This window comes from Marmota flaviventris, chromosome 19, assembly GCF_047511675.1.
Source record: "Marmota flaviventris isolate mMarFla1 chromosome 19, mMarFla1.hap1, whole genome shotgun sequence".
NCBI classification, from domain to species: Eukaryota; Metazoa; Chordata; class Mammalia; order Rodentia; family Sciuridae; genus Marmota; species Marmota flaviventris.
In genome coordinates this window covers 681,174-695,056 of record NC_092516.1, presented here as the reverse complement: position 1 = coordinate 695,056, position 13,883 = coordinate 681,174, and the positions used below count along the sequence as shown (strand labels likewise).

General features: G+C 54.2%; 1 protein-coding gene across 5 annotated transcripts in view; it reads left to right on the top strand.

Annotated features, from left to right (window-relative positions):
• Positions 1-13,883, top strand: part of Clec16a (C-type lectin domain containing 16A) — a 177,181-nt gene that overhangs the window by 125,848 nt on the left and 37,450 nt on the right. For all 5 annotated transcript variants that reach the window (XM_027940442.2, XM_027940441.2, XM_027940444.2 and 2 more), the window contains exons 19-21: positions 7,977-8,128; positions 10,403-10,607; positions 12,540-12,707. In XM_027940442.2, the coding sequence (XP_027796243.2) occupies positions 7,977-8,128; positions 10,403-10,607; positions 12,540-12,707 (525 nt within the window). The remainder of the gene's footprint in view (positions 1-7,976; positions 8,129-10,402; positions 10,608-12,539; positions 12,708-13,883) is intronic.

The window sequence follows — 13,883 nt, the reverse complement described above, 5'->3', positions numbered from 1 at the left end:
ACTAGGTAGGCCTTTTCTCTGGCCTCATCCAGGGGACTGGACCCCAGATTCTGATCAGCTCGCTCAGGATAGTGGGAAGGTCACGCATCCGTCGGCCTCCATGCCACAACCAAGTCATTTGTCCACCTGTGTCCTTGGAAGTTTCTTGACCACAGGATCCTGGGACCACGTCAAGTGGGACCAGCTTATGGACGCTGCCGAGGAAGGTCAGTCTTGCAGCGCTTGGCCCTGAGGAAGCTCCCAGGCGGCTCTCCACTTCAGAATCGGCCCTGTTGTTCAGTGTGTGGCATTAGAGAACCTAAGCCCCAGTGCCACGGTGTCCCCATTCCAGTGAAAGTCAGTGACCCCTGCTGCTGAGGGCCACTGCAGTCCCCATAGTCAATCCCATTCAGCTCCGATGGTCGCACAGGGGCGGGGCGGCAGCATGTAGCATCCTTTGCCAATGGAGCCAGAGCCTGGAGGTCTCGCTGCAGGCCCTGCTTTCTTGGAATCCACCCCCCACTCACTCACACGCACTCACACTCACGCACACTCACGCACACACACAGACGTGAGGGATCTGGACCCTGTTCCTCAGCCCAGCCTGACCTCTGATCAACACCCCTGTCTGAAGGACCCTACAAGACCCTGAGTGCTTACTCGGTTGTGATCTGAACTCCAGCTGCGGCCTAAAACCCAGAGTCGGATTTCAGAGCCCTAGAATCCCGCTGGCCTGGAGATCCCCCGTCAGGATGAAGACTTCCTGGATTCTACATGTAGTTGGAGCCACCAACTCCAAGAATTAGATCATGGTATTGGCATCCATGCTTCATTATGAAGAGACCATTTACATACAGCCAAGCCAGTCAGCCCCACTTGCTGCTCAGGAATGAGCCACATCCTGCCAGAGGAGGGAGCTGCAGGGAGGCTGCAGTCCAGTTCAGCACTGGCCAAGGACAGGTCAAGGCACTGCCTCCGTGGGGCGTACATATGGGCAGGGAGACCAGCCCGACAAGGAGGGAGTGATTGAGGGGTTCCGGGATGGCAGGCACTGGGGGTCTGGGTGGGGACTTAAGGGCATGGGTAGGAGGCCACTGGAGATGACGGGCCATGGGGGATCTTGCAGGACAGGCCACGGGTCTGTGTACCCTGCCTACTCCATGATCCCACAGGAGTTCTGAGAAATGACCGGAATCTACGATTCAGTGTCTCCGTCTGAAGAACCTGGTGTGGTCAGGAGCATGTGTTCAGGAAGCCTGGCTCTCTCAGGTGAGGGCTCCCGCCTGAGTTCTGCCCCAGGGAGTCAGGCTTCTGCCAGGCATTTGACTTGGGCGGGACGTGCCGTGACCACCTTTGACCAGACCACACAGCCTCCTTCTACAAGGTGTTCAGGACCTGGCCCCAACCCCTCTCAAGCCCCCTGGGCAGCCCTGAAGGGGACTAAGTCCTAGTTTTGCCAGTGAAGAACCTGAGACTCAGAGAGGGAGGTGACTTGCCCAGGGTCACAGAGTATTAGCGGCAGAGCTGGAGTTTAAGCCCAGTCACCATGGCTGCAGAGCCCAAGCTGTCTGTGGCTGGCCACATTGCCCTGACTGTGTCCTGGAGGGGCAGGTGGCTCTTGCATGCTCTCTGCTTTTCTCCTCTCCTGACATCCTAAACCGCTGGGAAATGGCTGCACTGTATTCCCTTCATCCTGCCTAATCCTGCAGGACCTTCTGAGCATCCAAAGTGGCCAGCCCTGATCTAGTGTTCCAAGATGTGCTGTGTCACGCCTTGGTGGTGCTGGAAGAGTTTTAGAATTCTAACTGTAACTGTCTATAGCACTAAATTAAAATAAGTCACCCCTGCAGTTACATGTTGCTGAGAAGCAAACCACCTTTAAACTTAGTGACTCAGAAACACGGACATTCATTTTGTTTGCAAAGGTACAGTTTGCCCAGAGCTCAGTGGGGAAGCTCCTCCCTGCTCTAATGGCATCTGCTAAGAACTAGAGGACCTGCTCGGGGCTGGCCAGGGACCCAGAACCTTGGTTTCTCCTTCAGCTGTCCAAGTGGCTGCTTGGGCTTCCTCACAGCATGGCGGATGGGTTCTGAGAAGATTTTTATGATCTTGCCTCTGAAAACCAAAAGCAGCACTTCCTCTGATATTCCCGTGGCCTCAGCAGTCCCAGAGGACCTCCAGGTTCTAGGAGAGAGGGCTCACAGACAGGGCTCACCATGTGAGCAAGAAGAGCACCCGGGAAGGGAGGTTCTCCTGAGGCCACCTTGGGAAAGTGCAGTCCACAAGAAAATTCATTTCTGAGCCCTTCTGGTCCATTCTGGTACAGCAAGGAGAAAGTCTCAGACAGACAGTAGTCTACCTTAGAACATCTGACTTGGTTTCCCTTTGGTCAAGAGAGCAGGCATGCTGTGCTCCATGGCGCACGCCTGTCATCCCAGCAGCTCAGGAGGCTGAGGCAGGAGGATCCCGAGTTCAAAGCCAGCCTCAGCAAAAGCAAGGCGCTTAGCAGCTCAGTGAGACCCTGTCTCTAAATAAAATACACAAAATAGGGCTGGAGTGTGGCTCAGTGGTTGAGTGCCCCCGAGTTCAATCCCCAGTACTCAAAAAAGCAGGCATAATTTAATAAAATGCTTTCTTTCTCTTTCTCTTCATGATCATCTTATTGATTGTAAGAAATTCTGGGTTTCTAGTCATAGTATTGATATGAGGCTTCCTTTTTAAATAAACTTGTTTTAGTAAAACACAAATGCTTAAGGAGAGAATTAGCACAAGCTGTTTTGCTGCTGGGAATTTGTTCTCATGTGCATGTTAATAAAATATTCCTTCAATTGATGGAGCAAAAGCCTGGAAATCATCCTCAGTTAGGAGTCATGGGAGTCACCCTCACTGTGAAAGGTCTCTGTCCTTTGTCATCTGGACACATGGTTCAGTGGCATAAGCTCAGTGTAGACGGTGCATGTGAACGGTAGGGCAGGACATAGCCACACGAGCCATTGGGAATGCACAGGGGGTGGATGACAAGAAATCTGCACATGGTTGTCTCTGGGGAGGGGGACGCAGAAGATTTATCGCCCCTGCAAAAAAAAAAAAAAAAAAGTTTTACGCCTTTAAAAATGGGAACATACAATACGCTATGTAGTCATATTAGTAAGTTTACTATTTCCTAAAGAAGTAAAATAGTGAATTTTCTCCGCCCTCAAATAAATAAAAGGCAGCACTTAGGAGTAGCGGCTGCGGCCACCTTGCCTGGAGCAGAACTTTGCTGGGAGGTGTACCACGCGTCAGGGTCACGTGGATGTGTCTGCCCGGCCACCTGCTCTGTCTCCTCTCCAGAGCAGCCCTACCAATGGGAACCGGAAACTCAGGGCCAGTCCTCACGCTCAGTGTCATGTTGCCTAGTGCGTGGGGAGCCCAGGGCAGCTTGACCCGCACTGTGTGGGTCGGATGGGCCCCACATCTCATCTCCCAGGACTGGCTGTTTGGGAGACCCACGGCTGTGCACCAAGGGGTCATCCGAGAGCCTCTTGCTCTCACCTGGCTCTCCATGAGCAGCTGCTTCCTTGGGGATCAGCCTTGGGGGTCCTGCTCGCCCGCAGCTGGGCCCAGGGATACTCTCCTTCCCTGATTGGGCCCTAGAAGGACCACAGACCCTTTCTGTCAGGATGCAGAGAAATTTGCTTTTTCTCTTTATTCAGTGTTAAGGGTGCAGGTAGCACGTCCGTTTCCCCTCTGGAAACTCAGAACATTGCGTATGAACTAAAGCCACCTTGCCTCTTGCTGTTGCCACTCAGCACTGATTTTTGAGACTTGGTTGGCCTGTGCACATGTCTGGAGAGCTGACCCGTTCCTGGCTGTCGCCACGGCCTTACCTCCAATAACAATCCGTTGTGTTCAGGCTGTCCCTTAGGGCTGAACACTTGGGTCTTTAGGACCCCAGAGCTGCTCTCAGCATCCCCGGGCACATCTCTTGCCCCACACCTTTGAGCACTTTTCTTGGGAACATACCAACTGCCAGGTCATAGCATGTGAAACTTTCAGTTTTTGTAATAAATAATGCCGATTTGCCCTTCAAAATGCCTGAGTTCGTTTATTCTCCCACCAGCAGCCTTTGAGAATGCCAGTCTCTCTGTGTCCTCTGTAACACCTGACGTTATCAAGCCTTTTTATGTTGAGTGAGAAGAAGGTGGCGCCTTGATTCGGTGTGGTGTTGAGAGCCACAACCAAGACAAGATGGCGCCTGGCATTTTGCCAGAAGGAAGGAGTGGTTGGGAGGTAGCGCCAGCGAGCCGTTAAGATGATGATAATTGAGTTGAGCTGTGTATAACTATTAAGGTGATGACTGATTGCTGTAACTGGAGGATGCTAAGTTGGAGCAAGCTGTGTACTCAGTTGTGTATAGAAACCTCTGCTGGCCCGCAATAAGGCGGCTCCTGCTACCTCGGGTGCCCGCTCCTTTTGAGTTCCCGTTGAGTTCCTGTTGGTTCTCGCAGAGTTCCCGTGGAGTTCCGGTTGAGTTCCCGTGGGGTTCCCGTGGGGTTCGGGCAATAAAGCAGTCCCTGTTTGAACCTACAAGTGGCTCGTGACCGCCCGGTGATTTGTGCCCAGCCAGACTGCGGCCGTGTGGTCCCTGACTTCTCCGAGGACAAGCACCCTGTGTGTGAGGGCTGCTCTGTCCCTGCTCTGGGAACCCTTTCCAATGGCTGCTTTATCATCTTCTGCTGCTTGTATCCTAGAATGTCTTCCAAAAACTTTGTGCAGTGTCTTTATATGAACTGGAGTGAAGCTGTTGGGGGAGGGAGCCAGGAGGTTCGGATCAGCCCCAGATTCTGGAAAGCGGCTTGGGTGGGTGACCAGGCATGCCAGCTGCACTGGCCACTCCTGAATCAGGCAGGGAGGCCCCGGAAGCCACCGTTCACCGTGACAGAAATACCTGCCACCTAGTCCCTCCCGCATGGCCACATCCCTTATGGGATCCTGCATGGTGCTGTCTGACTGCCCCAAAATCCACACCCACATGCGGGAAGGCTTCGGGCGACGGCTGAGCGTGTGGGCACAGTCGGCCTTCACTCAGCCACTCTCCCTGGGTTCCTCTGGCACCCGGACATCCAGCCACCCGGACACCATCGCCTGTCCCCAGCACTGCAGCCAGGAATGCCCACACCCTGACCTGAAGGGGATGCGTAGGTTCCCTAAAGTGACACCCCAGAGGCCCGCAGATGAGTCCCCCAAAGCCAGCATGTCCTCCCTGTCCCTGAAGGTGGCCTGTGCAGCCGGCGGATGCCCCGCAAGGTGGAAAGCAGAGGCCCCTCCCGCCCCTCACCACCCACGGGGCCTTCCTGCCCGTGGGGACACTGTGTTTTCTAATGACATCTCACCAAGTCCTCCCACTCCCGGGGCTTTGACGGCCCGTGGCATTTCGGAGAGCCCTGCCGCTTGCTCGGGGGTTGGTTCTCCCTTTCTGTTCTGGGTGGGAGGTGGCAGGTCTTCTTTTCCCTGGAGCCCGAGGCAGCTCGGCTTTGTGAGGGAGGCCGGTGGCCTGCTGACAAGCCCCAGTGTCGCTGACCAGATGACTCTCAGTCGGGTCAGTCGGCAGCTGAGAGCGCAGAGCGAAGCTGAGGTGTCCTGCTGGGAGCGGGGAGAGGAGAAGTGGCAAGAAAAAGCTGCCGTTTTGTTCTGTTTTTAAAATGATTCTCATTGAGAAAATATCTTAAATACTGAGTCCAGACCGCCCACCCTGCCTGCCCGGATCAAGAGGTTTCGTTTTTTAGAATACACAAGATACGGTGTCCAGAGAAAGCAATGATGGGATGGAAGTTCAGGATGAAGTCTCTCTCGAAGTTTCTCAGGGCCTGTGGCTGGGATGGTGGGAAGGGGACGGGTCTCGCCATAGGTCACATGATGCACAAGTCCTGGCAGTTAGCCGGCCGCCGCGGTGCCAGTGTGCGCTGTGGGGACCTGGCTGTCCTGAAGCCAGGGAAAGACTCGGCCTGTGAAAGCTTGGAGGGTGGACTGCAAGCACCCAGGAGCCCAACCGGGGCAGGGACACCCTCAGGAGAGGGTGCTGAGCTGCAGAGAGACTGCCCGGGGCACTTCCTCACTCCTTAGACCAGATGAAAAGACCAGGGGCGGGGCGGGGCGGGGCGGCGGAGAATACCTGAGCCTAAGTTTGTTCCGTGTTTGGGGCTAGAACTCACACCATCTGCACTACCTTCCGCTTTTCCCAAGAAATTTAAGCCAAATATTGGGTCCAAGTATTCCCAAGAACTAACTGGGGTGATGGTGTTCCAGCCTGAATGCCGTGCCGTGCCGCGTCTGTGGGCTCCATTCACACCAGACCCTTCAAAGGAGTCGATGTTGCCATCCATAAATCACAGCTCAAAAAGGCGGTTAAGAAAAATCAGACACACTGCCATTTTTCGAAGCAGACTTGCATTAACAGGCTTGCCCTCTGCCCTGGGCTCAGGTTGGTCTGTAGGGACGCCTGGGTGAGCGGGTCTGTTGTTCTCTTCTAGAGCACTGTGATCACACTTCCTATTCGGATTCCTTCTGACAGAATCGCTCCCCTCCGCTCCCTCTACCTTTCTCTGCTTTTTATCTATTTTTGGCTGGTAATCTGCACATATCCTTACAGGAGAAATCCCCTTGGCACGTTACATACGGGGATACCTTTTGAACATCAAATTTCTATCCTCTTTTTCATCTAGAATCGTGATTTTTTTTCCCATCGTCATTATACGTAGTGTAAATGAGTTTGGGGTGTGTTTGGTCGGTTGGTTTGGTCATTTTGGCGATGCTGCCCTGGGGCCAGGGCCAGACACCTGCTGAGCTACACCCGCAGCCCCACGTGTGTATGATTTTTAACTGGAGTTTTTAGTGTATTTCAGAAGAATATCTTGAATACTCTCATTTTGAAATGATTTCAAGTAAAAGAGGGGCACATAGAGCAAAAGTGGAAACTCTCCTTTAATTCATCCCCCCACATATCCTCCCACCCCTAGTTCTCACTTCTCTCCCCACAGGTGACCACCATTCGCCGTCTGCTTAGGCATGATTTTTACATGAGTATATAATTTTCCATCTGGGGAGGAAAAAAATCACAAAAGTTGTTTCCCTGCTTGGGGATATTTTGAGTGTTTCCTGGTTTGACGATCTTTTTTTGAAATGTGTGGTACAGGATTTCCCTGGAGAGAACTCAAACTAGGTAGTAGGTGCGGCTGTCCTATGTTACTGAGGTGTCTTCAGCACCATCAAGGACAGAACTGAGATGTGGAATTGGGGGATAACTTTCAAGGAGAAGGAGGAAGGGTCCCCACGCACAAGACCCCAGGCTAAGTGATCTTCCCATCTGTCCTCCTCGACTGCAGCAAACATCTCAGATAAGGACATTCTTCCATGCCCAGGGTCCTGCACCCTCTAGTGCAGAGCTTGGCACTGAGTTGCCAGACACCAAGTTGTGGACTTCATGGTGCTGTTGTAGAGAGCAAGAGACTCTTCCTGTGTGATCTTGGTGACACCATCTCAGACTGCCATTCTAGGCCCATGGGAGGTGCTGCAGTGCCCTGGGTTGCTTGGCTCGTGCTCTTGGGACCTTGTCTTTGCCGTGCTGGGCATGGAACCCAGAGCCCGCACGTGCCAGGCAGCTCCTCTACCGCCAGCTGCCTCCTCAGCCCCAGCTCTTGGTTATTTTAAGCCGCAGTTCGAGTACTCGACACACAGTGAACTTTGGACTAAGGGTTGGTCGTACTTTAAATCGGTCTCAACAGATAGTGCTTTGAGGCCATGTGCCTTGTGGCCGTTTTTTGAGACGAGGAATCTGAGGCCCAGAGAGGAAGAGGAACTTGCGCAGCATGGCTGGCTGAGGAGGGTCTTAGACCAGTCCCGAGGGGCTCCAGGCCTTCCAAGCTCTGCTTCCTGGCAGAACGAGAGACAGCTGGGGGGGTCCTCCCAGGCCGGCAGCCAGACACGCACTCATTCTTCCCTCTGCTCGCTCTTCCCAGATAACAGTGACTTGATCGCGTGCACAGTGATCACCAAAGACGGTGGCATGGTCCAGCGATTCCTGGCTGTCGACATTTACCAGATGAGTTTGGTGGAGCCTGATGTGTCCCGGCTTGGCTGGGGAGTGGTCAAGTTCGCAGGCCTTCTGCAGGTAAGATGACCAAAAATTCTGGAATCGCTTCCAAGTTCCCTGCACAGACCCACATACCCAGTTATCATCTTTGTAGACCGTTTCTAACCATGCAAGGAGGGTGTGAACAAATTGTCCGTGGAGAAAGCTAAGACTTTGCACAGATAAAGGCCAAGTCCTCTTTGACCAAAACCCACACCCCTCTCCCCTGCAAGAGATAACCTCCATGATCAGACTGATGCTTGCAGATCTATTTCTGTGCCAAATGTGCATAATGACACATATCAGGTTTTAGAATTGTGTCTGGTCAGCCCTCTGTATGTGCATCTGCATCTTCAACCAACTGTAGATAAAAAAAAAAAAAGTCTTTGAAAAAGATGGCATCTGAACTGAACATACATACTTTCTTCTTATCATTATTTTCTAAGCAGCATTTACATTGCATGAGGTGTTTTGAGTGATCCAGAGATGATTTAAAGTGTAGGGGAGGACGTGTCCATGATATGCTGTCTGCTCCAGTCCTCTGTACGTAAGGGACATGGGCACCTGCAGATTCTGGTATCCTCGGGGTCCTGAAACGATCCCTTGTGGGCCCCAAAGGGTGACTGTACATATATTTCAGAGTAGATGTTTTTTGGTGTCTCATGGAACATATTGCCAACTCTGCCTTCTTCACTCAGTGGTGTCCCTCAGCGAGCCCGCCATGTCAGAGCATGCGCACCTGCTGGTTTTCTCTGACTGCCGCGGGACTGGGCCAGGCATGCTGAGCCAGGGCTCTGTTTTACCTTTCCAGCAGTGCGCCTTGAGCGGAATTGGTCTCACTTCCGGGTGCACTTGGTCAGGATTTCCCTAGGCAGATAACTGAGACGTGGCATGTGCCTGTTTTAAGTGTTGACAGACCCTGCCAGCTTCCTCCCTTAGTGCTCTTTGCCACCAGAACTCTATGAGGATTCCCTTCCGCTCGCCCCGACTCCAGCGCGGAAAGGCTCTGAATCGCCTCGCACCAAGTGGGAGCTGTTTGTCGATTAGAGAGGGCCAGTGCCATCTTCTTTGTTGAGTGAAACAAAGAACCGGAGGCTCAGGAGCAGCCTGGCCACTCACACCTGTCACCCCCCGGTCCCTGAGTTCCCAGCAAGCACGTCCTCGCCGGGATCCGCCCTACTGTGAGGCAGCCCGTTTCCGGGCTGTGCAGTTCTCCTTCCTGGAAAGACCTCCCTGTAGCATGGCCTGCTGGCCCTGCCCACTGCGGGTCACGAGAGCCACCCACCTATTTGAAGATACTACTGCTCACCCCCGCCTCCTCTCCTCAGGATCTTTCTAGTTTAAACATGTCTCTTGGAGAGAACGATGAGAGCGACAACCTAGAACCTTTCGCTTTCAACAAGACTCGCATGTAAGACCTTGTCCATTGGGCGACCTAGGCTTTTCATACCTAGGCTTATGACCCATGTCCTTTAGAATTTACGTCAGGACACTGTTTCCTCCCCTGAAGGACTCAGACGTGTCCTCCCTCAGACAGTGAGGCCACACAGCCTTTTCTTTGGGTCGCCGTCCGGAGGCTGCTCTTGGTCAGGTCGTGCCTCTGTGAGGCCTTGCTCTCTGCTCCAGTCTGCAGGGACCCCTCCTCCAGGGGCCTGTCCACGCCTCCCACCCTCTCTGGCATTGCTGCCCTTTGTGTCTGTCTGTCTGCCGGGTGACGTCACCACCGAGCCGCAGGCACCAGGCTCCCCGCGGGCACCGTTCTGGGGTTTGGGATTGGAGGAGCCTCCTCCTTGCCCCTGGCTCCACGGCAGTCGCTCTACCTCCACGCACAGTGTCTTAAGATCTCGCTGAATGGCCTCCCCTGCCCCTTCCTTAGGAAACAGAAGGTCCTCAAAGACATAAAAAGGACACACAGTATCCTGTTGTAAAGAGAAGCTAGGAGACAGATGAGCACACCTAAGGTCAAGCCCCATAGAGGTGGGACCGCGTAGCCATCTCTGGTTTCTCAGCAGGAACAATTGTTGAAGTTGCCTGTTGAGTGACAGGTGGCCCTTGAAGAAGCTAGTGAGCCCTTTTATTTGCCAGGCATCGAAGTCCTCATGGAAATGGGTGCCAGCCACCACACCCAACACTGGCCGCTGTGCGTCCCTCCCTGCCTTCTTCCCCTGGGCCTGGTTGGTTTGTGCCCACCCCCAACTTTGTCAGACTGGGGAGGCATAAGCAGAGTTGACTGGGGGGATCCTGGATCCCACAGGCCCGGCAGATGCCCCCCACCTGAAACCTGATGCGCACCTCTGCCTCCTGGCTCTGCAGGACATGCAGGTGACTGGCGAGTACGACGACAGCCGCGCCCTGAACATCACCATCCACAAGCCCACCTCCAGCCCCCACTCCAAGCCCTTCCCCATCCTCCAGGCCACCTTCGTCTTCTCGGACCACATCCGCTGCATCATCGCCAAGCAGCGCCTGGCCGTGGGGCGCATCCAGGCCAGGCGCATGAAGATGCAGAGGATAGCGGGTGAGTGCCGTGGGCGGGCTGTCCTCTGGGCCTCCCAGGGCGGAGCAGCCACAGGGCTGCCACTGTGCTCCTCACAGTGACCTGGAGAAACCCAGGCTCCTGGAGAGGGGGACACGTGCTCGGGCTCACGGTGCTCCACGGGGGATGGAGGCTTTGCACGGAAATGCCCACTTCCGAAGTGCTTGGTCACCTGAGAGTTTCTAGGGCCACGTGGGAGAGAAGGGGATCCCTCCCTGGCAGGCCAGAGGCCGGAAGAGGCAGGCAGTGTGTGACAGGTGTTCTCGCTCCTCCACTGACTGACACGGGATACCTGAACCTTCCGGTACCACCTTGAGCCTTAAAAAAACCTTCCACTTATGGGGCTCGTGACCCGCTTTACAGAGGAGGAAACTGGGGCTCAGCCACTTGCCAGTCACCCAGAGAGCCAGTTGGCAGGACCCAAAGGCTGAACTCCCCCCTCTGCCTCCCCTCTGCCTCCCCGCTTCCCGTGGAGCTCCCCTCCCCGGCCCCACCCAGCCCTGAATTCAGATGAGGCTTGGCGTGTCTCAGGTAAAGTGGGGAATCTCTAGGAAACCAAGCACCATGCTGTCAGGGAGGCCCAGCTGTCTTGGGGAAGGCAGGGCCTGGGTGTCCTATTGGGTCATGAGTGGAAGCCAGGCGTAGCCATCCTTGGTGAGCAGGAGAAGGTGGTGTCCTGTCAGCTCCCCAAACCAGGCACAGCCTCTCTCAAGGTACCCAGTACCTCTGGACAGCTCAGGCTGGGCCGGCCCTGGCGTGGCTGCTGGGGAATGTCCAGCCCGAGGTGGGGTGGGGTGCTTTCTCAAGGGCTAACCTAAAAATAAACCCGTGGAGGGTGGTTCTGGGCGTTGCTGGCTGGGGTACTTGCTGTGCGTGCCTCCTGGTTGGCACCGCCTGCCTCCCGGGGAGACCCCCATCTTGTTCTCACTTAGCTGCAGCCTGGCCTGCGATTCATTACAGAAGCATTCTGTGATGTGCAAAGTGACTCAGAGCATTCAGACTTTTCTTCAAGATTTATTTTCAGAGGTTTTTTTTTTTTTTTAATGTAAAGCAGTTTCTCGCAGCGGGCATGAAGGCCAAATATTTCATTTGAAAATGGAGAATTATGCTGCAAAGTGGCTGTTGGAACCAGCGCCTTGGGTGTTTCTAAAATTGGTTTTAAAACGCCCCTCTGAGGTGATATATCAGGTAGCTGTTTATAGGGAGGAGGGTGACAGCGCTGACACGCAGAGTCCCGTGACTGCTCTCCCTCACACACCGCCCGGGCACAGTCCGCCCTGCACAGCGGTGGATCCCACATCCGTGGCTTCAGCTAACCAGGGATTGAAATATTCAGGGGAAAAAAAAAAACGTGTTGAACCTGGGCACATTTTTTCCCTGTCGTTATTCCCTAAATGCAGCATAACACTCTGTGCATCGGGCTTCCATCGTGTTGAGGGTAAGTCACCCGAGGAATGACTGGTGTAGGTCCTGTGCAAACACCACGCCACTTTACATAAGGCCCCAAGCACCCACAGAGCTGGGCCTTGGGCTCCCAGAGCCGATCCCTTCAGGCTCTGCGAGCCTTTCGCTCATCTCTGCACAGACATAGGAGCTTTCAGAGCAGGGTCGGCCCTATTTGCTTTAAGGTTGAAATGGTGGCAGACGCTAGCCACAGTAGAACTGGCTAGCGTCCTCTCCACCTGAAGATCAGGCTTAGAAGCCTCTCTTCTTGTTCCCCACCTTCTCCTGAAGCCCTCATCCGATGCCAGTTGGACTCTGCAGTGTAGTTGGTGCAGCTCAAGGCTGCCTGTTTGGCATCTCCAAGGGCCGTGGCTGGCAGAGCCACAGCTCCTGCAGCCCACTGTCCGTCCAGTCTCGCCTGCCTTTTCCCCTCCATATGGCAGGAATGAAGTGTGTGCTGTTTGGTTACAGCCCTCCTGGACCTCCCGATCCAGCCACGAACCGAAGTCCTGGGGTTTGGACTTGGCTCCTCCGCCTCCACCCAGCACCTGCCTTTCCGCTTCTATGAGCAGTGTCGCAGGGGCAGCAGCGACCCCACCGTGCAGCGCTCTGTGTTTGCATCTGTGGACAAGGTGCCGGGTAAGAACCCTCCCTGTGGGAGTTGGAGGGCCTTCTCGGCGGGGCCTTTGTGAGCCCCCTCCCTCTCTCAGAATCCAGGGTCTTGACGTGCCGGGTGACACAGCTTCCCAGGCTGCGTCAGAGCATGGCCCCGTTCAACACAAGCCCAGGAGCCAGCCTTGGCTCTCCCGTGGGTATTCTGCGCCTTGGTTTGGTTTTCCAGAGATTTGTTGGGTGTGTGGAGAGACTTCTCAGAACTAAGACTAAGAAGTTTCTTGGAAGTTTCTTGGAAATACTTGAGTCATTAGTAACGAGGCTATGGGAGAGGAATTTCCTCCTCCACGAACTATGACTGAGGAGACGGCGTGTGCAGTCCCTAGCGTGCCCCGAGAAGCGAGCCCTGGGAAAGGGCCCTGCCGCCCACAGGCTGCGTCCCCCGTCCAGGAGCAGCTCTTTCCACTTTCTCCAGAGCCGGCGCGCTGGCCACCTTCTGCCCTCCCAACAAAAGGGAAGTGTGAGTGGAGAGTTCAAGGCCGCTTTGGCAGAGCAGAAAGGACTGCTTCTCCCGAAGAGTGGCGCTCCTTCCTGTTCCCATGTGCGCCGGAGCCCTCTGTCCCTCGAAAGAGCCCTTGTCTCCATTACAGAATTCAGAAAAGTGGCACGCTCCCTAGCCACCGAGCCCCGTCTGTGTTCGAGGTTTGAACTTGAATTGCATGGGTTATGAAATGTCCTCAAAAAACAGATTTAAGAACAAAGTGCAACCATGAGAACCCACCCCAAATCCAGGGGATCAGATTCTATATTTGATTTTGTATGTTTCCTGTGTATGTGTATGTTGCACAGAAATGATTTTCAAAAATCAGACAAGACGTGATGAGATGAGAAATGAGTCATCTTTGCTCCCGAGTACCCACTGTTGATTTCTCGCATATCCTTCTGGGAGTGTTTACTCGTGTGTGATATGTATGCTTTTGTGAGTTGGTTTTCACACACGGGTTCCACCATGCGTGTGATTGTGCACCTCGGCTCTTCACACTCAGTGCCAAGTCAGTGTCACACATTAGCACACAGACTCGGGTTCCTGGCCATTAAGTGCCCGTGGTGTTCTGTTGAAGGGATGAACAAAACGTCTTTTGTAACCACCTCATATTGATGGACATTTGGGTCATTTCCAGGGCTTTGCTCTCACAGGGTCAC